Source organism: Mauremys mutica, chromosome 21 (assembly GCF_020497125.1).
Source record: "Mauremys mutica isolate MM-2020 ecotype Southern chromosome 21, ASM2049712v1, whole genome shotgun sequence".
Lineage (NCBI taxonomy): Eukaryota > Metazoa > Chordata > Testudines > Geoemydidae > Mauremys > Mauremys mutica.
Window position 1 is genome coordinate 15,636,517 of NC_059092.1, and position 24,186 is coordinate 15,660,702.

At 52.0% G+C, this 24,186-nt stretch overlaps 1 protein-coding gene across 4 annotated transcripts in view; it reads right to left on the reverse strand.

Moving 5' to 3' along the window:
• Positions 1 to 24,186, reverse strand: part of IGSF21 (immunoglobin superfamily member 21) — a 250,853-nt gene that overhangs the window by 51,610 nt on the left and 175,057 nt on the right. For all 4 annotated transcript variants that reach the window (XM_044996688.1, XM_044996689.1, XM_044996687.1 and 1 more), the window contains exon 4: positions 10,624 to 10,742. In XM_044996688.1, the coding sequence (XP_044852623.1) occupies positions 10,624 to 10,742 (119 nt within the window). The remainder of the gene's footprint in view (positions 1 to 10,623; positions 10,743 to 24,186) is intronic.

Consider the following 24,186-nt stretch of genomic DNA (forward strand, 5'->3'; position numbering starts at 1 on the left):
CACTTAGCGCTGCAGTCCCTCTGATGCTAATGCAGTATCATTTTTCGTTGTATTTTTGCGGCTTTAATTGCCAATGACGTTTGCCTCCGGTGTGTGAACTGAACACAAAGAAACTGCTGGGAGTAGGCGCTTTTTAGTTAATGGTCCTGGGAGATCAGAGAGTCTCTGCATAGACTCCAATGGGCCTTTTGCATCAAAACTCAAAGGTTTGCAGCCATGTTTTCAAAGTGTCTTTGGCTGTGGGAGTCCCTGTCGCCCTTAACTCCTCCAGCCCAGCTTGGTTGTAAGCTAGCAGGCTCCAGCGGTGGATACTTTTTGTATCTGAACGAGCTGCGACCATTTGGGGACGGGAGATGGTGAGGACACTTCTTGTCCCAGGTTGTTTAGAAGGCCTTTGGGGTCCCTACTTTAGTGTGGCTTCTAGTCACCCCACCAACACATTTTAGGTTGTGTGTCTCGTCCGTATGCTTAGTCATCCACTGGGATTGAAGTGGAGACCCCAAGAGCCGAAAGCACAAGTCCCTGTAACTTGAACTAAAGAGGCAGACTCCCCAGGATTGGCTGTAACAGACACATGCCCTGTGTAGATTGGGAACAGAGGATGATGCATAACACGGGCTGTGGTTGTGATTCACCGGGTATGATGGAACAACGGGAGGTTCTGATTCATGCTGCCCCTGGCAAGAGAGGTACAGAGCAATCTGCCTTTGCTATCGTCTTACAGATCACGCCTTTGAGCCACTGGGCTCTCTCCGCTAAGCTTATCTGAAAACAGGGGTCAGCGTGGAGAACAAAATAAGCGCCGGCGCTCTCAAACTCCTCCCACAATCCAGGCTCCTCCCACTTGGGACACCCAAACGAGATGCCATTCAGTAGACGGCATCTTGCGTGCTTTGCTCGGGAGTGAAACTGAACAGTGCTGGCACTTAGGTTGGCATTAGTAGGCTTCAGAGTTGGCAGCACATGGCAGTCCTGACTTGTCCTCGAGCTGCTGTTTCAGGCTGCCTGCACATTTGAGCAGACTGCAGCCCTGATGATAAGACTTGTTCTTCCAGTTCACCTGGTGAAAGAGTTGCTCCCAGGGCTGGAGAAATGGGAGACAGGGAGCCACTAGCACCAGTCCCAGGGGATTAGGTTCTACCCTTGCTATCAGAGGGAGACGCAGCAACCGCCTCAATAAAAAAACCCATCTCTTCTTGGCATGAGCTTGGCTTGCTACAGCCTTGTCCTGTCACTCACGGTGAGCGATTCCCCGAGATACCTCGGGGGGCCTCTCTCAAGTGATGTGACTCATTATCAGCAGTAATTCTCAATTACACCTCCTGGACGGGCTTTGGAAATGACAGAACTCCACCGAGGCCACTGCCACCCGTCTGTAAAGCCCGTGTTTGGCACCTCGCACGCTCATTGAGGTGCCTGCTTCAATCCCGCGCTTCCGGCGCCCTGACACCTCTGCACAAGCGGCAGAAACAATCAGTCACCAGAGAGCGCGCGGAGGGGGCTGTGCTGAAGGGAGCCATGTCTGAGGCCTGCAGCCTTCACAGGTAGGAGCGAGAGACTACGGGTCCTTTTACACTGCAACAAACGACCCAGAGCCGCAAGTCTAAGAGCCCGGGTCAGCTGACTCGGGCTTGCGGGGCTAAAAACAGCAGTGTAGACGTTTGGGCTCAGGCTGGCGCCGAGGCTCTGAAACCCAGCCAGTGGGGAGGACCTGAGCGTCTGCACCGGTGGTTCTCAAGCCGTGGGGGTACGCAGAGATCTTCCAGGGGATACACCAGCTCATTTAGATATTTGCTGAGTTTTACAACAGGCTACATAAAACGCACTCGCCAAGTCAGTACAAGCTGAAATTTCAAACAGCGACTTGTTTGTACTGCTCGATATGCTAGACACTGAAACGTAAGTGCAACAGTTGTATTCCAATGGATTTATTTTACAACTATAGGGCAAAAATGAGAAAGTCAGCGATTTGTCAGTAACAGGGCACTGTGCCACTTTTGTATTCTGAGGTCCGATTCCATCAGCAAGTTGTTTTTAAGTGAGGTGAAACTTGGGGGTACGCAGGACAAGTCAGCCTCCTGCAAGGGGTCCAGTCGTCTGGAAAGGTGAAGACCCCAGACATACCCAGTGGCGGGCTCTGTCTCTGTTGTGGTGCAGGGCGTCAGGAAACCTGGGTTCCAGCGAGCACCAGTCAAAACATTTTGGACTAAACATTTTTTCACTGAAAAATGCCCTTTCGTCATAGCCACCGTGTTCCGCAGAAACCTATCTTGTCCGGGCTGAAACGCGGCCAGGAGCCGCGAACCCTACAACAGCCAAGAGCCTGGCAGTTAGCTCATTCGCTCGGGACACCGGAGAGCCAAGATTTAGCTATATCCGACTTGGAACAAAAATGAAGTTCAGTCTCTCGCAAATGACCGCTGCGGTTGGCCAGCCAGCCCCTGCTCTGCCCCTGACTCTGCCTGAGCCAGCCACTTCCGCTCTTTGTGACTCAGTTTCCCTGTTACTAACGTTGGGGGAACGAGACTCACCTGGATCTTTAGAGCACGTTGAGATCGCTGGGTTGACGCCTGCTAGGGACGAGCTCAGTATTCCCGTTTTCCTAACTCCAGAGCTGTTCCCTCATGCCCTTCAGCTCAACCCCCACGCTGCCAGCAGTTCCCCCCCAGAGCGGCTGAGCTGAAGGGCACGTTGCCTCGTGGGTGCCTTGGGCAGTGCTCAGTGATGAAGAGGTTAATTCCAGTCTCACCTGACTCAGTCCCATGTTTGTTCTCTACCCCCTGTCTCTTGCTGCAGCTCCCGCTGAAACCACCAGCTCCTGGCAGGAGAGTGGGGAACCCTCTGGAGCAAATCCCCCGCTCCAAATCGCGCCATAGGATAATTTCGAGAGTGTCTGTCCGAACGGGAGATCCTGACAAGGGCAGAGCTGTGGAAAACAGCACGTCCCCTAGGAGCCCCTGGACCTGTCTAACTCAGAGCCAGCAGCAGCACAAATGCTGTCAGCGCAGTGCCGGTCCCTGCTCACCTGGCATGAGGCTGGAAGGAGGGAGAGGAGGCAGGGACGTGTTCATACCAGAGAAGGGGAGCATGCAAACGACCTCGGTGCTCTCCAGTCCCAAGAGAAGTAACGGCAAGTTGGCGCTTGGGGTTGAGATACGGGGCTAGGACTCAGGAGATCAGCATCAGACTCCCTGGGGGCCCATCTACTGTGCAGTAAAAGACCCGCGCCTGGTCCAGGGCAGCTGATTCGGGCTCATGGGCTAAACAGCAGTGTCGACATTCAAGCTTGGGCTGGAGCCTGGATTGTGAATCCCCACGAGATGGAGAGTCTCAGAGCCGGAACAGCTACACTGCGTCTTTGGGCCCAGCAGCCTGAATCACTTGACCCAGGTGCCAAGCCTTGGGGCTGCCGGTTATATATTGCAGTGTGAACACACCCCGGGTGCCTGCAGCCACCTCACTTCATCTCTCCTTGTGCGTCAATTCCCCGTCCACACCCGGGGGATATAATCTTTCCTTTGACTACGCTGATTATAATTAAGGCAAGATTTAGGCACATGGGGTTTTTTGGTCAAAGTCATGGACAGGTTATGAGCAATAAATAAAAATTCCCAGCCTGTAACCTGTCCATGACTTTGACCAAAAATAGCCGTGACTAAATCTCTACTCCAGGGGCTCCCTCTGCGGGGGCCCTGCTCCAGTGCCGGCGGTTGGCTGCCCAAGCTAGTGCAGTTGCTCCCATGGCAGACACCGGAACTGCTGCTTGGGCAGTTCCCAGGACTAGCCGCACCGGCCGCTGCTCAGGCCTCCCAAGCAGTGGCTGGTGCAGCTAGCCCCGGGGACTGACAGAGCAGCTGGCCCCAGGTCGCTCCAGCAGTGGCTGCTTGGGCCTCCCCCGCCACTGCGGAAGTCACAGAGGTTGCGGAAAGTCACGGGATCTGTGACCTTCCGCGACCTCCGTGAAAGAACTGCAGCCTTAATTATAATCTCCATGGAGTCTGGGTGTCTCTCACCAGGCGCTCATCTATATGAACATTTAGTTTGTGACAAGCCAGGCTGTCAATCTACCCCACAGGAGTGCACTAACTGGCTGGGTGGACACAGCTGATGTGCACTAACAGCTCCTTAGGAACTGTTAGTGCATGTCAGCAGGGTCCACGCAGACAGTTAGGGTGCATCTCCACTTACAGCAGCGTGTAGAATACATACTGCACGCCCAGCTAGCATAGTAATCAATAGCAGTGGAATTGGTGATGCACGGGAGGGTAGAAAGGGCAGACAGCCCTACATGCCTGAACCCCAGGGAATATACACTGCTCTCTTCACACCCAAGCAGTACCTCCCACATCTATGCAGCCGGAGTCTTTCCCCGCTGCCTCCCACTCAGCCCAGCCAGAGCCTTTCACTGCAGCGTGTAGCTACACATCTAGTGCCTGTATGCCACATGTCACCACACGTGTTAACATAGCCTTAGTTTGAGGCAGGGTAGATGTACCACCCAGCCTGCTGCACACTCAGTGTTTGGGTAGATAAGCCCTATGTGATCGGAGGGGCGGGGGTGATCTTTGCTCCAGCCTCTTGTGCTACCGTTGTATAGCTAACAATAATGTCACCTCAGCCTGGCACTGGAGGCTATAAAATGGGAAACAAAGTGGTGGGAGCTGGTTTTCATCTCTAACTTCTGGAGCGAAAGGATTCTGTAGCAGGAAGGGCAGCAGAGGGAGAGACAGGACTCCTGGGTCCAACCTGTGACTCACTTCGTGACCTTGAGCAAGTCACAGTCCCACTCCGTGCCTCAGTTTCCCCACCTATAAGGAGGGGATAATAATCCAGATCATGCTCCCAGGAGAGGGGGATACGCCCTAATTCACTAATAATGTTTAGGAAGTGCTTTGAGATCCGCGAGCAGAACGTGCCAGAGGAGAGCAGAGGATCATTCAGAGTCTCGGAGCAGAGTGTGCTGTTAGCAGGGCCATCTCGGCTGGCACACCGGGAATTTCCAAGCGATTAAGCACTATGGATCAGCGTATTAACAGACGCAGGGCGCTCCATTCATTAGGCTCCAGGGGCTCGGAGCACCGGGCACGGCCAGGAACAGAGAGACATGCTTTATGGCAAGGCTGTTCTCCACGGCTGCTCTGAAGGTTACATCTAGCTGCCCTGCTCGCGCATCCTTGTTGCTTTTAAGGCCAATTTATAAGCCCAGCAGCCTCCGAGGAACAAGGTGTCCCAGAGAGCCTGACCTCATGTACTGCCCATCTTCGCTGCTATAAAACAGGTCGAATATGGCAAGCTGTCCGGGAACAGGGCTTTTACTCTTCTCTGATGGTTTCTCGTACAGTTTATCCTTGGTATCTGGCTCTTTCAGACTCCTCCTCCCTGACAGAGACCAGGCCTGCTTTATGGGCGCATGAACTGACAATGCTAGGGTAGCCCTGTGGTGAGTGTGTGCTACCGGCGCCCCTTTGCGCCCAATCCACAGAGGTGATGGGGATGGTAGAGGCCCCCCCTCCTTAGTTCAGGCGGTAGCTGCTCAAGTTTTGACCTCTGGAGATCCCGAGCGTGTCAGCCAACACTGGTTACTATCCCACTGCCGCCAGGCACGGGGCAGGCAGCAGCTACCCTGCGACACCAACGCCCCGTGACTAGACCTGCTTACAACTCCTCCAATGAGCAGTTTTTTAATGGGAACGTCGTTCTATCCCCACTCTCCCTGGGGAAAACGCCCATTTCAGGGTGAGGTTTCCATTTGCCAAAGCAATGCTTGGACGTGTTTCGTGCCGATGGTTCTGAATCGACGTTTGCAAAACTTTTCAGCCCTCCCACCCCAAATTTCACTGTTGTGACGTGCTGTCCCAACTGGGGACAGAAACAAAAGTCGAAATATTGACAGTTCCTGCACGAGGGAAACACCTCTGGCCACCTAGCTCCACTCCCGACCTGCAGCACCTTCGCGCCTGGGAGCCAGACCTCAGTTCTGACTGGCAGCACCCCCTGCTGTGCCAATCCAGGGGTCCCCCAAGACGTCTCAGTGCCCCTTGGAACTGACAAGCAGCGCCCCCTGCCAGCCGGGGGACGAAACGCATGGTCGGTTTTGCCCATTAGACAAACTTCCACAATGGGCAAGACGCCAACCTCCAAAATTGTCCCTCTTGAGATCTGAGCTAGAGATGAGGGCTGAGCGCTAAGACGCTGGAGACAAGGTGGCCTAGTGGCCAGGGTACTGGAAGACGTGGGTGCTGGTCTCAGTTTTACCGTTGTGTGGCCTCATGCACTTCACTTCCCCTCTCTGTGCCTGAGACAACGATACCGCGCTGCTTCGAGAGCTACCGCTGAAAAGAACTCGGCATTATTATTCATTCCCAGCACTGATGCCTTTGAAGCGGCCTTGAGTTTTTGAGGAGCGTTTCTGATTCAGATGCAAGAGCAATTCTGCATTTGGCTATTCACTCAGCACTCCCAGCACACGTCAAAAGCTGCCAGCCCTATTCGAACCTGAACAGAGTAACTCGCGGCCAAGTAACGGACACAACATAGCAAACTTCTGACAACATCTCCCCACAGCTCGGCTGTTCCCGCTACCCCACAGTGGCACGCCCAATCCCTCTTATAGAGTAGTGGCACCCGCGAGCATGAATCAGCAGACAGCACTGCATCTTTATGCCAGGAGACAGAGCCTGGGTTTAGGATGACTCAGCAGCGAGGAGTCCCGCATTCACGGGCATGATCCTCAGTGCAACAGGAGCAGATTCCAGCCTTTGCCTATGTTGACACCACTCGCACGGAGGTGCCCTCTTCTGCTCAGGCTGAATTTGGCCCTTGGGTGCACTGCAGTTGTCAGACTGCATCAGAACATTGGCCCACCCAGGCCCCCGTGTCCTGCCTCCGACACTTGGCGCGTCGGAGGAAGGCGAAAAACAACCAGGTTAATTGTGAAGCATCCTATGGGCTAGATTGTGAGCAGCAGGCAGGTGTTTCAACCAAGCAGTTCCCATGGAAGGCTTCCAGGGTGTTAACCCCGACTCTCCCATTTCCTCTAGTCACTAGAAATACCTCCTGTGACTCTTGCTCTCCGGCTGCATTCTTGCTGGCATGAAGGACAGCACGAGCTTTCATTGTTTAAATGGGCTCTTTATCTGAACAAGCTGTCCTAGCAGGAAGGATTCAGTCAAGGGGAAGCCAGTCGATACCAGCCGAGCATTAGGCCCTTGGAAAAGCAAAGAGCCTGTGGTGACGAGCGGTTTTGTTACGCTCTGCTACAGCTAACCCGTCTCCGGGCTGCTTCCCTTCCTCGCAGGGCCACTGCCTGCCTTCCCAAAGCCCTCTGCGGAGGCATCTCGGACCCTTCTGAGGTCTGACAGCCAAGAGAAGGAACCCCAGTCAGGACAGGAAAGGTGGCACCTGGCCCAGAGGGAGCAGGTGGGTAGAATGGAGCAAAATAACCCCCTGCCCCAAGCTCAATGGCTTTGCATTTCTATAGCCCTTTTCATGCCAGAATCACACGAGCCACAGGGAGGTTAAGTGACTCACCTTGGGGCATGCAAAGCAGTCAGTGGCAGAGCCAGGGATAGAACTGCAGGGTGAGTCCCTGCTCTGGACACTAGAGGATGTTATGTGAGGAGTCCCCTCTCCCTGCCCCATGGACCGGCCCCGCTGGTAAATCTGCAGGATAAATCAGCCTTCCCCATTGCTGCTGCAATACAGTGTCCTTAACCCTTGGAAGAGCAACACGCACCTGCCCAGCCAAGCAAGCCCGGCCCTGAATCCAACAGAGACTGTGCAGGCAGCTCCTTGTCCACTGTGGACTCCCAGCTGGGCCGCGTCACAACACCCAGATCCCAGCTTTGCAAGCGGCCACGACCTCTATCACGGATAGACCCCAGCAGCCCGGAGCTTTGCGAAAGTTCAGACTCAGAGCCCAGCTTTCTAAGGCGCGGCTCCCTCTCTACCAGGGTGAGGCAAAAAGCCAACCTCCTCCCCCCCCGGGCCTGCCGATCTAGCTCCGAACATGGCGCGTCTGGGGGCGATCTCTGCTGATGCCTACCGTGCCCGTCTGTAACTGCTAAGAACAGCCACTGCTGTGCGTGGAACAGACGGTCGTCTCCATAGCAACAAGCCGTCGGACTAATAATTCCCTGATGTGTTAAGAAGTTATTTTTTTTCTTTTTCTATCATTACATCATAACGATCTCTGGTCAAATTCCTCCAGTTGCTCATTAACGGCCAAGAAATGTCGTTCCCCACTGGTCATTACTGTCTTATTTGAGACATGTACAGGTACTTCAATCGCCCTAGAGCTTATGTAGGATACACATATGCAGGTCACTACCGACCACAAAGCACCATGGGTAAAGCTGTGCCTGCTGATATCTATAAACGGAACCATCCCAAAATGTTGCCAAGCAAAGAGACTTCTGCATGTCCATAGCTCACACCCATTCCAGGCAGGCACAGACATTCAAGCCCAGGATCCGGGAGGGAACCTGTTTTCTCTTTGGCCCCAGCTGGATTAGCTAGCACCTTTCAGGCAGGAGACAAGAGGACTCAGCTTTTGTACCTGCTATAGCCCAGACATGCAGGATGTGATTACGACTAGAGAACTGTGGTCAGCATCCCAAGCACGTTTTCCCAGATCACCACCCACCAGCAGGAACTAGAGTAGAACCTCAGCGTTAGGACAGCTCGGGACTGGAGGGTGTTGGGAACTCTGAACAAAACGTCATCGTTGTTCTTTCAAAAGTTTACAACTGAACATTGACTTAACACAGCTTTGAAACTTTACTCTGCAGAAGGAAAACGCAGCTTTTAACCATCTCAATTCAAATGAAACAAGCACAGAACCAATTTCCTTACCTTGTCAAATCTTTTATTTTTTTAATTTCCGCTTTATTTTTGTCTAGTAGTTTACGTTTAACACAGCACTGTACTGGATTGGTTTTTTGTTTTTGTTTGGTCTCTGCTGCTGCCTGACTGCGTATTTCCCGCTCCAAATGAGGCATGTGGTTGACCAGTCAGCTTGTAACTCTGAGGTTCCACTGCACCCTTCTCCCCACAGGGCTGGGCGAGGCAGGACTGGCTTCACCCACCTGCCGGGTGGGACCCCTCTTGGTCCAGCGACTGCAATTAGGCTTAGCCTCGGCGAGCCACCCTAGGCAAGTCACTTTGCCTCAGTTTCTCCTCCCCTCCCTTTCCCTGTATTTAGATTGTAAGTTCTCCAGGGCAGGGACTGTCTCTCACTAGGTGTCTGTACAGCACCTGGCACAATGGGGCCCTGATTTTAGCTGGGGCCTTTGGGGGTGACTGTGATACAAATAATGATGCCGCGTGACGGGCAGACACACTACAGACAGAGAGGGAAGAGGCTGCATCGCTCTCAGATGGCAGGGGCGGTGAGGCTGGCAGCAGGAAATTACTCAGCATGGAATCTAAGACACGAGTGCTGCCACGGAAGCTCCGATACCCACAGCTGGTCAGGATTTACATGCTGGTCAAAAGGCAGCTCCTCCGCGGCAGCCCCCTAACGCCTGGCAAGGGCCTTAGTTCTGCCCTCACTCAGAGGGAAGAGTGTCCCCTTCTAAATCAGCCCCATCACTTCGTTGCTCCTCCGAGGGCGTGGCATCTAAAGCAGTGACCTCGCCTGACCCTGCTTAGCTCCTGGGGTCTACCAGGCTCACAGCAGCTTCTCCTGCCGCATGGAATAGATCGCTTTAGCAAAATCCTGCCGTTAGAGGAAGTGCATGTGTGTGGGGGTGTGTGCAGCAATTCCCCCCATAAAAATCCCTCTGCGAACTTTCTCCTTCTGCCTGGTGCCCTTCCTAATGACATGCTGGACAGGAGCTGCCTTCCGCCGGCCGTCTCCTATCTGCTCGGAGCAGCCACTACTGCCATCGCAGAGGAAGTCCCAGGAACCACAAACCCCAGCCCTAGCTGATGCCCATTCCTCAGCTCCCTATTTCTCCATGGCGCGCTGAGCACTGCCGAGTAAATACCAGTGCAGTCGGCTCCCCTTCTGACTACCCCTGAAAAGAGTGGGACTTTTCCCTGCTCCTTTAAAATAACATATCCGGAGAGACCGCATCCGTCAAGCAGGACATACCTGGCCACTTCAACCATCCCCAGCCCAGCTCCTTTCTCCTTTGCTCTGTACTCAGTGGCTGGCATGATGCTAGATTGCACCAGGCTACCTGGGAGACATGAGCTTCAAACCATCTGGGGATGTGCTGGCAGCAACAGCAGAGGGTGCTGCAGAGCAGATGCTCTCTCTGCGTATCTGGTGCTCTGACTGCGTTAACGCAGGACTTTGTTTTCCCTCGGGAAGTACAACTTGCAGGGAATGGCCATCTGTGGGGCGAGTCACCCTCCACTGGGACTTTCTCATGCAGTTTAATGCTCCATTTCCGTTATGCACTGTTTTGGCCATGTTCATGCTTGGGATGCACACTGCATGCTGGGAGCAGGTTAATGATCCCTGCATCCTGGCCAGGGGTTACAGCAGAGCAATCCAGCTGCTGGCTTTCGGTCTGGTTTGTGTAGAGATTTCAGAGCAGGACTGATTCTTTACCCACTACCACCCATAGCTCCCATCCCTGCCGCCCCCAGCCAGGGAAGAGGCGCTGCACTTACACATCACGTTGAGGAATATGTTGCCAGATGCCAGGACCACCTTCTCCCGGGTAGCTCTGTCGTAAATGCCCACATGACACTCGTATGGGCCGTTGTCTGAGATCCGAACCTCTGGAAGACTGGGAAGGGAGAGGGAAAAGGAAACGTTAGGGTAACATAACTGATATCTTACGCTCACATGACATCAGTAATTCTTTAGGATTCTCCTCTGCTTTACAAATCAAACACATTTCTTACACAGCAGCCACAACATCCACCACTGACTTGCACCCACGCCTGCAGCTTTCTAAGAGTGCGCTACATGGCTAGAAATGAGGGCAAGTCCCAGAATGGAAGTCCAGCCCCGAACTTCATCAGAACCTGAGGTTCTGCTCAGATCCGGTGTCACTGGTTGGGACCACCTCTGTACACGGCAGCTTGTAACAGAAGGTAGTAACTAGAGATGGTTGGAAAACAATCTCCATGGGAAATACTGACATCTCTAAATTTGTTTTCATTCTGAATGGAAAGTTAAAATTTAAAAAAAAACGCACCATGGGACGGACATTCTGGGGAAAAAAAGTTTTGGAAACAATGAATTATTTCACTTCAATAAGATAAAAAATATTTCTTTTCAACAATGCTGGAATGTTATTGTAGAATATAACACACACACATATATTTTAATATAATACCAACTCAAAATGAAATGAAATGAAACAAGAAAGTGGAGCCGGAACATTTTGACCTCATCAAAACAAAATGTTTTGGCATTATCAAAGTGAAATGAGGAAGCCAAAACGGCTCTTTATTACTGTCTCCCGTTGAAGCTGAAATCGACACATCCCCGAGAAATGTTTTGATTCTGATGAAACTGCATTTTTCTGTTTGGCTGAAATGTTTTTCAGCCAGCTCTCCTGGTGACCATTACAGTCACCTGAAACTTTAGGGTTGCAAGGAGACAGAAAGTAACTGTTATGCACATTGTCATGTGGCCAGGGCACCGGGGCTAACCCTTCCACACTTCCTCAGGGCGTGCAAGCTGAAGCCCGACTAGCCCGAGTCTATCGACCCGGGTTGGGAGGCTCACTCCTAGCTGCAGTGTAGACGTAACACCCACGACCAAGTGTGGGAGTTTCAAAAGCGCTCAGTAGTGGCCAATTGCTACTCCTGCTGGGGTGAAGAGTAAAACACGTGTCATCTTAAATGGGTACAAAATGAGGCCGGCTGTGAGTGATACTAAACATCCCACCTAATCACCAGCAATCAACCCAGCTCCCCCTAGCACCAAAAGGCTCTGGTCGCTCTAGGACAGGGGTAGGCAACCTATGGCACGTGTGCCAAAGGCGGCACGTGAGCTGATTTTCAGTGGCACTCGCCGGTCTGGGGGGGCTCAGCATTTTATTTAATTTTAAATGAAGCTTCTTAAACATTTTAAAAACCTTATTTACTTTACATACACCAATAGTTTAGTTATTATAGACTTATAGAAAGAGACCTTCTAAGAATGTTAAAATGTATCACTGGCACCGAAACCTTAAATTAGAGTGAACGAAGGAAGACTCGGCACAGCAGTTCTGAAAGGTTGCCGACCCCTGCTCTAGGAGGAATCATGCTGCCTACTGAGGCACTAGCAGCACTTCTTGAAGCATCTACCACAGGTACTTATGGCCCCTATCTCAAGAACATCAGGCAGCCTTGCAATCCTAAATGACAGCCCTGAGAGGCAGGGAAGAGCCATTATCCCCATTTTACGGAAGAGAAACTGAGGCCCAGGTCACAGATATCTATAGTGCAACAAGGACTTAAACCCAGGTCCTCCAGATCCTAAGCTAGTGCTGTAACCACCGGACTATCTCCCTTCCCCCTACCTCTCGGTGCTCGATGGGATCCCAGCACAAGGTGGTACAGCTCAGTCCCAGTTAGTGACCCACAAAGCTACAATGCAGAGTCCATGGTAACAGGCGACACCAGTCTCTCCCCATTGGCGTGAGTGGAGAAGCTAGCAGCATAGGAAGGCGTTCCTTCAGGAGAGAAGCTGGCAGCGATCACTAGAGGCCTGCAAATCTGCGGAGAGCCGCTTTTACAGCTGTGCACCACGTTTGCGGATCCCGGATGGGATGCGCATACGCATTTCGTATCCACGCAGGGCTCTGGCGATCGCCTCTCTGTTCTAGTTTGCAGCTGGGGTTCTAGTCTGTCACCTCTCATCACTGAGCCTTGTGCAACTAGTCACGTAGATCAGTCCATGGGCATATTAGAAACACAGCCGAGCTTTTTTTAACTGCGTGAACAGAAGGGAAGGGGCTGGCATTTCCTAGAACTCTGCCCCCTAAACTCTCCAGCAGGATTTGAGCAGAAGGCAAACCTGTCCCATAGTGCATGAGGACAATTGCACAGCACTATACCATAGGGAGGTGGATGTTTCTTCCTGACCGGACAACAATCAGCATTAGGGCTGGAAGCCCTAGGGTTGATGATGCTTATACTTGTTACCATTGCTACTCTTAGAACAGTGTGATCCTCTTCTGCCTTACACCGAGACATTTGCCTCAATTGTGTCCAGCAGCAGGGAGTTCCATAGGTTAACTGTATGTTCTTTAGAGGATTATTTATTGTGTCTCTTTTCTGAATACATCACCTCTTGATTTCTTAACACACACAGGCTGCAAAGCTCGGAGAGATCTGGGATAGGAGGTGCTTGTGAAGAGCAAGGTCTTTTCCCAACAACATGCTCAAACGGTTTCAACTTTTCCTTCCAATGCACCTGTCTACGTTGAACATCTTCGGTACAGTTCAGAGGGATAAAGTGGGTGCAGGTGTAACGGGAAGCAGCAGGCCACATCCCTCGCGCTGCAGGAAGGGGCGTCGGCCAGATACGGTGCATTAACAGAGGGGAGAGAGAGAGAAACTTCTGACAAGGTCCAGCCAGGGCACTATTGATTCCAGCAGCTCCTCCAAGCCAGATCCTGACACTTGTCTACTCTGGGATTAAATTGATCCGGTGACATGGCCTTATCCCAGCCCAGAAGGCCCCGAGAAGGTGAAGTAGAAAAATCAAAGTGCCCCTTACGCATCTCAGCAGGCAACAGAGAAGGAAAATAACCGTGAAGCTCAGCTGAGAGCAAGGATGAAGGTTTATTGGTAAGAGGGATCGATTGAACTGGCCACGGGGGCATGTGACTGTGAGTTAATCAAACAAATGCCCCAGGGAGACTCAGCGGCAGGAGGGGCGACAGGGAGCCGCAGATCTGATATGTCACCTCCGGAGCTCAGGACCAGAGAGATAAGGGGACGGGAAGTGAGTCCTGACCTCATCAGCGAGATGAGCCCATCAGCGTCAACCAGTTCTCCCCTGCCTTGCGTTGTCGGTTACACCCCGTGCAGAGAGGTGTAAAATCAGATCAGAGCCATAGCATCTTGCACCCATTTTGCACACGGGGTCATGGTGGGGAACAGGCCAGATCCCCAAAGAGCTCAAGGGCCGGTACCTAAAATTGGGGCCAGGTTTTCAGAAGAGCCCTGCCCCCAACCTGCTCCCCGCTTGCCGAGCGGTTCTGAAAGCAGGTACTTGGGTGCCTAAAACAGGAGCTGAGCTCCTTGGAAAATCGAGCCCCCTGGGAGTCGGCGCAAAGCAACCAGAATGGGCGGGCGGCGAACTCTGCTCACCAGAGAGGCAGGACGGGAATAGCGGGGGCTGGAGATCAGGATTGAGGTGCATTGGCAGGCAGGGTGGGGAGCCAGGACTGGGAAGTAGGGGGGTATTGTAGGTCAGGATTCAGGGGCATCAGCAGAGCGGTGGGGACAGCCTGCTTACTGCCTCTCTCTGTTTAGTCTGCTTTAGCCAGAGGTTTGCTGTCTCATTTTGCTTGGCCTTAAAGCCCTCGCTCCAGATCATCTTCGCAAAAATCTCTCAGCCAGTTTTGTCTGTGAAAATCTCTCGCACCTTTATTGCCTGCCCCTGCAGTATGGTAGGGTCGAGGAGCATTACATCTCACCGCATGAGGGTCAATCCAGCCTCATCATCATAGCCACTCATCATACGCCACACCCGAACGGAGCCACTTTATCAACTGAATACCCTCACGTCTCAATGTCTGTACTTCGACCCATCAACCTTTTACCTCCAATCGGGGACACTGCAGATTCCTTACGCCACCCGATCTTAAACCAAACTTTGCACCCTCGATAATCTGTAGGTTAGTCCCTGATAACCAGAGACGTCCAGGCTTAACTCTGTACCGTTCACTTTTTCTTATCATCATCTTAATAAAACTTTTAAGGGAGTCCCTACAGGCTCGAGCTCTTCCTTTCACCTGGGCAATGTATGGAACCCAGGTTCTTAACCCACCGAGGCAAAACATTCCATTTGGATTCTCCTGAAATAGAATTTTTTTGATAAATTTTCCTTCCACACAAAAATTCAATTTTTTGACTTCTTGTCCCAATTTGAGTCGATTCCCTCCCTCCTACCCCCCCGCTCAGCAATTTTTCACAAGAGGGAAATTCTGTTGTCTGGCCAGTTCTGCCTACCATGGACTTCTCTGCCACCCTGCTGCAGTGATCCCATCTGCCTCCAAACGTTCCCAGGTTCCGGGGGTATTTGGATCTGAGCTTTGGGCCCACCCTGAGGTCCGGTGTCAATACCTTACAGTTGCCTCGCACACTTCTGCGCGCACATTGTGGAAGGGTGTGCATGGGGGGAAAAAAATCAAATAATGGGCATTTATAGGTGGTGCTCCTATGACACCTTTGGTCTGAGGGTTTCCCAGTGTCCTCTAAACATTAACCAAGTCTCAGGATTCCCCGGTAAGCCACACTGATGCAATGCCGCTCTTTGCGCCCATCTATTGGCCAGACTACGCAGAGAAGTGTGTGAGTTGCCGACTGCCCCTGTTCTAACAGCCCTGATCTGTTAGCTCAGGCAGTGGACTCCTCTGCTTTCCAGCTCCCAAGGTTTCCCAGTTTCAATCTCTGGGGGTGTTGTTGCATGTGTAATTACCCATTGTACAGATGAGGAAACTGAGGCGAAGAGATTTGCTTCAGTTCAGCAGCAGATCTGAGATCAGGCTCCAAGAATCCTGGCTCTCCCCTGGACAAAACAAACTTACATCACACCTGAAGTGTGCTTAGCAGAGCAGGACCGGCAGCGAAATCCTGATGGAGAAGATCAGAGTCCTGACTTTGCCTGTTGGCACTTTCTTTGTTGAACCCAGTTGCACCCAGGTCACGACTCTCCTTGGCTTCATATTTTCACCACCTAATCCAAACTCCCCCCTGAGCTGCCAGTGCCTTCTTCCTAAAGTGGATTAAGGAGGCAGGAGAGCTTTTCCCCAGGGGCTTGAGTGGGATTGATCGGCCAGCTGGTTAGCAGTCAGTATTCAGATAACAGGAGCCTGGGATGGAGATTCTTTTCACCAGCAATGGGACCAGGATCAATAAACTATTAATAACTGCAAAGATTTAAGGAGAGATCTGTGTAATGCAGTTTAGCAGCTGGAGTTTACCAACGCTGACAGCTCCTCAGAAGGGTAAGTAATTGTGTTATTGAAAAGAAAAGTACATGAAAAGCTAGGGCACTGTCAGAACAGCAAAGACAGCTCACACACTGATACTGGTTGAGTTCAACTCTAAGCAAAGCAGTCTCTCTACGAAAGCACACTCTCCGATGCTGGTGCATCAGAACAGCACCTCCCAGGCACCAGTGAGCTGCAGAGTAAAGTGCCTGGGATAGAATAGTTGCTCTCAACCTTTCCAGACAACTGGACCCCTTTCAGGAGGCTGATTTGTCCTGCGTACCCCCAAGTTTCACCTCATTTAAAAACAACTCGCTGATGAAATCAGACGTAAAAAAAACAAACGTGGCACAGCGCGCTATTACTGACAAATCGCTGACTTTCTCGGCTTGACCCTATAATTATAAAATAAATCAACTGGAATGTAAATATTGTACTGACATTTCAGTGTATGGTATAAAGAGCAGCATAAACAAGTGTGGCAAGGCACCTTCTCAGTCTCCCCAGCCTCTGCTGCTTTTAGCCCTGGTGAGGCAGGCTTGGGACACAGGGGAAGTCTGCTCCCTGTATCTCCACCAGTCCTGTTTAGAGTATTTTTCTCCCTTGTGGGAGAAAGTACTGCCTCTCCTCCTACACTCCTGGCAGCAGGACTCCTTCTCTCTCTGCTCTCCCCCACTTCCTTCCTCCCAGGGAAGAGTTTAAAAAGGTCTCAGACAGCCCTAAGTTGGAATCAGCTGATCCTAATTAACCTCAGGTAGCTCCCCCTCAGCTGATTCTAATTGCTCCCTTGGTAACCCTTTCTCAGCGGAACCTGATTGACCCAGAGTTGCCTCCCAGTTGAGAGGGAGGAGGGGCCTTTTAACCCTCTGGGACGGATTCCGACCCCTCCCTTGCAGCTGGCTGTCCTGAGTTTATCACACAAGTCATTGTCTGCGTGAAGTTTTAGTTTGTACTGACCTCGCTAGTGCGTTCTGCGTCGCCTGTTGTAAAACTCGGCAAATACCGAGAGGCGTCGCCGTACCCCCTGGAAGACCCTCTGCGTATCCTCAGGGGTACGTGTGCTCCTGCTTGAGAACCACTGGGACAGATCAACCCGAGCCTCACTCCCAGCACTGAACCGAGGGAGCAGAGGTGGGTCCACATGGTAAAATTCAAATCTGGAACCGAGTCCTCCAGCTCCAAAGTGAACTAACACCCCGAGCATGAACCCACACCCAGAGATTGTCCAGGCTCACCCCCATTCCTGGCATTTGCCTTTGTTAAGTAACAACAAACACCTGAGCTTTGCTGTTCCCCGGGCTATTTCCCTTTGTCCCTCAACCCCTCTCCTGCCTCAGGGCTCGTCTAGCCGAGGAGACAAGGGGTGATGTTACCTCTCGTTAGCTAACACGTGCTAACTAACAGGCAAAGCCCACTGGCTTTAACAGATGCTAAGCTAGGAGCAGGCATCTACTTGACCCACGTAGCCCATGTGTACCCCAGGGGTTCTCAAACTGGGAGTCGGGACCCTGAGTGGGTCGTGAGGTTATTACACGGGGGGGTCGTGAGCTGTCAGCCTCCACCCCAAACCTCGCTTTGCCTCCAGCATTTACAATGGTGTTTTATATATAAAAAAAGTGTTTTTAATTTATTGGGGGGGTTGCACTCAGAGACTTGCTGTGTGAAAGGGGTCACCAGTAAAAAAAGTTTGAGAGGCACTGGTCTATACTGCCTTGTCTACACTAGAGGTGTGTTAGACTGTTAGCCAACACCTTGTGACATCACACCTCTTATCCGAGCCCTGACAGGCTTTGGAGAGAGACTCTCAACCCACTTATACTCTGGAGCTGATGAGGCACATCTGATCTGACATTCCGGGGTAAGTCTGCGGAATGGCCCTGCACCTCTGTGCAGGGTGGAATCCCCCGATGCCCAGTTGCACTGGGATTTTGAATGGGGCACATTGTTGAGAGTAGAGCCAGAGACAAAGTTCAGAGCTGTATCTGAACGCTCCCAAAGTTCTGCCCTAACGGGAACATTTTATAGAAATAAATGGTGAGAAAACCAATTGCATCCTATAGGAATGGGGTTTAGTAGCGAATGAGGCCTCTACCGTCAAATTTTACAGCCTGGCTCATATATTCGATAGAAAATGGATTGTTCCCTTTGAATTCTGTAGGACATTTCAATGGGGGAGGGAGGGGGTGGGTCCAGATCAGGATGATTTAGTCTGACCCAGCACAGAGATAAAAACTGAATGTGGATCCGGAGCTCTTTTGAAAATCAGGCCTTATGGAGCCAAACCCACCCAGTCCCTCCTCCAGCGGCACCAAGCAACCCGAGAGTCAGCACAAAGGACCCCCCAGATGGCATAATGTATCCTCGTGGCATCCTGCACCTTGGGATGCTGGCTTGATATCTTGCTAACTCCCCCCACCCCTTGCATAGGATCCAGGGATCCCCTAAAGCCACCTGTTTCCCAGTCTCGGTGATTTGTTGCAAGCTAAAAAAAGTAAAATAAACCCACTGTCTGCTCGGCAACTTCTCCCAGATCCCCGGGATGTGGCTGATTTTAACCTGTTTGGTTTAGCTGAGCCTATTTAAGCATTGCCAGCTAGTTGGCGATGAGAACACAGAACGGAGCAGTCACCGAGCCAGGGGAAAGGAGCGAGAGAAAAGAGCTTCAGGATGTTGCAATCAGAGCGTGGTGGAGTCAAGCATCTTTATTACTCCTTTCGGAGGGTGCAGAACTCTTCCCTTAAATCCTTTGAAACTTCGCAAGTGTGACGGTAATAAAACCACTCAGTGGGTGAAACGGAACCAGAGCGTAGGATCAAACCAAGGGCTGTTAAAACAACCAGACAGCCCGCCGAGGAGGCCAGAGGGGGTGGGGGGGGAGAGAGCGCGTGTATACGTGTGGTGGGTGATAGAAGTGGAAATGGGGCAGTGTTGCCGGAGATTGAAACACTAATGCACCCCGCAAATGGAGCCGTGTCTCCGTAATAGTGCCCAGCTCCCAGAACCGACGGCATTTTCGATTGGCAATTACAGCACTTCAGAGCTAATGTTGTTATAATTAGCAGTGCTATTGCTGCTGTTCCATTACCGACATCTCATTATGCCGATAGCAGAGCTCCAATGACCCATTGGAAACAGATTCAGGCTCTCGCCGGCTTTGCACCAAAGGGTTCATTCCACCGAAGCTCTCTCAGGAGCTCGCTTGCTCACTTGCTTTCTTAATGAGACAGAGTTTTCTTTTCTTCTTTCTTTCCCTCGCTCCAGGGGGGGTGTTTTGGGATGAAGACATGAGTTTCTACCAAACGTTGCCTCTTTGTTCTGGTTCTCCTCCAACAGCTCCTTCCTCTGCATCTCTCCCTTCCTGTCTTCCCCCGTCTTTAGCTCCCTTCCCTCTCTAGGGTCCAGATCCTCAGCTGGCATAAATCAGGGCAACTTCATTGATGTCAGCGGGCCAGATCCTCAGCTGGTGGAAATCAATGCAGCTCCATCACGTCCATAAAGCTTCAGGGCTGGGTGTAAAACCTTGGAGCGCCACGGATCCCAATGGAGCTACGCTGATTTAAGCCAGCTGAGGATTGGCCACGTCTCTCTCTTTCTGTACCCATATACCCTCCTGCTGCTCTTCTCTTCCTGCCTCTCCCCCCAACCCGTCAGGGGTCATTTCGGGCCTCTGCGTGTGGCACGCAATCTGAGTGTGTGTGCGTATCATATGCGTGCATGTCTCGCTCCGAATCCATGCACTGTGTACGCATGGCGTTTGTGTGTGTTGTGTTTCTTTGTGGTATGCGTGTGTGTGTTTATTTGTAGCATCAGTGTGTGTGTATAGTTTATAACATAGTGTTATCCCTGCCTCTCTGTAAGAGTTCAGAGCGCTTTGCGGACAAATACAATCACACAAGGTCCGGGCCTGGAAGAGCTTATGATCTTAAATTGTGTGTATGTATGATTTAATATACGGGTGGGTGAGTGTACGGTGCATGTCGTGTATATACATCGGATGTGTATATTTCTGAGGACTATGCAATCTGTGTGTATGTTCCATTGTGTGTCGGTGTATGCATTGTGTATACAGAGTTGTGTGTAGGCATATGTGTTGTGAAATTGCAGAATATGTACTTGTGTGTTTGTGTATATGCTGTATATGTAGAATTTAATGCATGTTGGTATGGATACTGCATGTGTGTGTACCAAATGTGTGTATATGTTTATATATAGGTGAGTGCATATATTGTCATATATACGTATTTGTGTGCATTGTGCGGCTAATACAGTATCCATGTATGTTTAGTTGTGCATAGGTGTATTCTGTGTCTATACCTAGTTTTGTGTACATCTATTCATCAGGTATATGTACGGTGTATATTTAATGGTGTGTATGAGCATATGTAATATTGTGTATGTGTATTCATTGTGCATATAGTTGTGTGCTGAGGTATGTGTTTCATGTGCTTGTGTATAGGTCCATCAGAAGTGTGTGTGTGTGTATGTATATTTGTACAGATTTGTCCCACTCTGCCATGAAAGAAGATGGAAGTGGCTGGGTTTCTCTCCCACAATGCACCAGGCAGAACAAGAACAACATAAGAGGCACAGTTTGGGAGAGGAATTCCATCCCAGCAGGAGAGGAATGAAAGGAGCAGCAGATAAAGCAGCTCCTGCGGGGATGTGGCTGTGGGGCCGAGGGTCTGCCTTCTCCCCAGTACGCCTGATCTGCTCATGTGGGTTTGCCAGCCTGTCTCCCCCGGGGAAGAGGGCATCGGAGCATTGCCACCGCTTACAGGAGAATTCGCTAGCGTCTCGGCAGAGACTGGGGGGGTGGATTGGATTGGTGGATGGTGGGTGAGCTGAATGCAGAGCCCAAAACCTGCTCTGCCTTTCCTGCCAGCCCGGAGGCCTTGACACAAATGGTAGGGCCCAGCTGTCTGCCTGCGATGGGGAACCTTACAAGCCGGTGGGGGTGATTCTAATTTTGGGGAGAGAAAGACACGGAATACACCTATGCACAACTAAACATACATGGATACTGTATTAGCCGCACAATGCACACACATACAGATCTCCAACGAGACTCCTGCTTTTCTGCTCAACTCTCTTTGTTTGATTACCCCACCCACGGGTCTATTTGTCCTGCCCTCCTGTCACATCCTGGGCTGCAAGCTCTCTGGGGAAGGGGCTGCCTTCTTTGTTACTTTGCTGCCCGTCGCCTGGCCCACTGGGGTCCTGAGCCTGGGTTTCTGAGTGGCTGGTGGTCTTACCCCTACTCCACATCTCCACTGTTATCCCCATCGGCCCCTGTTGGTCTCTGGACACACGTAACACTCTCTGCCCTGAGGAACTTACAATCAAAGCAGCACTAGAGTCGTTCTTTCCCTCGCTCTTGCTCTCTCTTTGCTGACTCAGAAGTTGTTGAAGCTGGGAAAATGGCCCTTCCCCGCTGAGGGTTGTGGAGATTATAAGGATTCCCCAGAGTTCGGCACGGTGGGAAGGGCCTGATTCTCGTTTACTCCGCCCCTGTGCTTAGAGCAGGATGGGGCACTAATGTATGGGCTCTCTGTTACAAGACTCACCATCTCAGGGCGCCCCCTCATGGCAAGACCGGGTATTGCAGTGCTCTGCCTCAGTTTCCCCAATGTCAATCTTCAGCCTATTCCCACCAGAGGGACGACTTGGCCCTTCCAACAAGCCACTTCTGCGAGTTTCACCCCTTCCGGGAATATCCAAGCCCAGTTGTAACTGGTCAGGCCCCAAGCTGGCTTCTCCCAGCTGGACTCTTCAGAGTCCCTTTGCCGGCTCCCCTGGCCTGACAGCAAAGTCCTTCCACATCACCACAGAACTCACCAAAATTGCACTTTTCCTTCCAGAGCAGCAGGAGCCAGAGCTTCTCCCTGGGCCTCTCTGTAGAGCTCTGAAGTGTCAAACTTCTGCCCCTCTCTGGGCTGGAGCCGCTCACCTGGAGAGCTCCCCATTCCTCCGCCAGAACGGCGCCCCAGGCCTGCCTCTCTGGAGCCCGGCCCTCAATCCAGAGCCCACCCGGGAGCTAGCTCCGCTCCGGGGCACAGCACCGCTCCGCTGCTCTCCTCTTCTGCCAGGCGCCAGCTGCTGGGCTTCCTTCCTCTTCCTCCGCCTCCCTGCACAGGTGCAGCAGGGCGGGGAGCACCGAACAGGGCCTTAAAGGAGCAGGCCGCCCAGTTAGCCTCTCTCCTTGCTCGGGGCAGTGCAGCGGCCTGCCTGGCTCTCGGTGTGATTTACACTGGCCTCCGTTTCCCGTGGGCCCTTATGGTCCCTGGGACGCAGGATGCAGCTGCAGCAAAGCGTACGGCAGCCCTGTATACGCCCTGCCCCCTGCACTGGGAACAGGGCCTCTGTAAAGGCCTTACACCCTCCTCTACATGGGCCACGGTGACTCCGTGTGCAAAGCTATTCTCCGGGGGCTGTCTGTGCTCACTTTACTCCCCCCCTTAGCATCACTACGAATCTGGCCCAGGAACTCCAGCATATCACTGTCCCCGTTTCCTGGGAGCAATCCCAGCATCCCTCTGCCTGAGTTGTCTCCCCGGGCTGCGACAGGGTTGGGGGCGACCGCGGTTGGCGATATCCCAGGGTAGGCCTGGGTGCCACCCCACTAAAGGGCGCCACCTCCCCGTGGATGGTGTGGGTGGCCGCGTGCACCACAGTAACGAGTCGCACCCCTCAGGATGCATTCGAGTCAGCCGGCATGTCACCTTCACCTGGGGGCCTGCTCCCTGCCGCTCTGAGCAGGCTCAACAGCCCGTCACGAGGCTGCTGGACACGTTTCACAACTTTGTTTGGTAGGGATGATTTTTAAATCCCCCCGCGGGTGGCTGTGTTAAGCCAACTCAGTGAACTTTGTGGGATTATTTAAAATAAAGGGCTGGATTCATTTGGTTTTATAGCTCAGTGTCTACTCACAACGCATCGTAGTATCCACGTGGGTGACATCATCACCGCTCTGATAGTGCAGCGTAATAGTCTCACGTGTGGCATCATCAGAGTGACCTCTCTTTGACGGCACGGTGGACGATTTTCAGGCGTGATGTCATTATTGCTAGACGTCGCTCCAACGGTGCAACATCGCACCCTCATGTGCTACGTGAGTCTAGGTGGCCACCTCTCCGCCAGCGCAGCGTAACACCCTCGTGCGACACATCTCTGACAGTGCATCACAGTGTCCTCCTTGCCCGTGACTGGGCTCTGCAATCCAATCCTTAATGAATCCTTGCGTATGGCACCATCAGAGGCTGACATCGCTCTGATAGTGATCAAAGCATTTTTGGGATCATCAGGGGGTGACACTTCTCCGATACTGTACTTTACCTGATCATCGTCACTTACAGCCTGGTCTCCTGGAACAGCAAACACCAGGTGACACCCCATCTGACTGCACTGCGGTCAGCGTGGGTGACACTTTGTCCGTTCCAGCACGTTACATCGCCAAGCCTTTCCGAGCGGCTGGAGGGAACAGAAAAAGCCCGGCTCATACAGCTGTTAGCTCGTCAAAGTTTTACCTTTCCTGGCGTGATTTGTTAGGAGGAAAAAGCTTCAGAAAGCACCGTTTTCATGCAGTCATTTCATTAGAGGAAAGCCTGGGGCACTTTCTCTCAATGGCACCAAGGGGGATATTGTCAGCGCTGCGTGCGAGGGCGCTCGCTGGTAACTGGAACCGTGTGTGTGTAATGAGGGTTGCACGCATAACTTATCGCACAGCAGGCTGAAGAAAGAGCTGCGCGGGTGTGTGTAAATCCAGAAACAACGTCCTGTTTAAAACCTCCCTGGATGGCTGAGCTAGGCTTTTGCCTGGTAACAGAAGGCTGGCTGTTCACACAGCATTGTTACCGCTTGTGTGACATTGCGTTTGTCATCAAATTTCCCCCAGTAGAGGGGCTGTATACCTTTCCCTTCCTTGCTAACAGAAGGCTGGCTGTTTCAGCAGCAAGGTTTTGGTGCTTAGGGGACCTCGTGTTCATGCTGCAGAGAAGAGCAGCCCTGGCCGAGGGAAAAGAGCGTCTGGCACGCAGGATCAGAACAGAAAAACGATGGCTGAAGAGGAGCT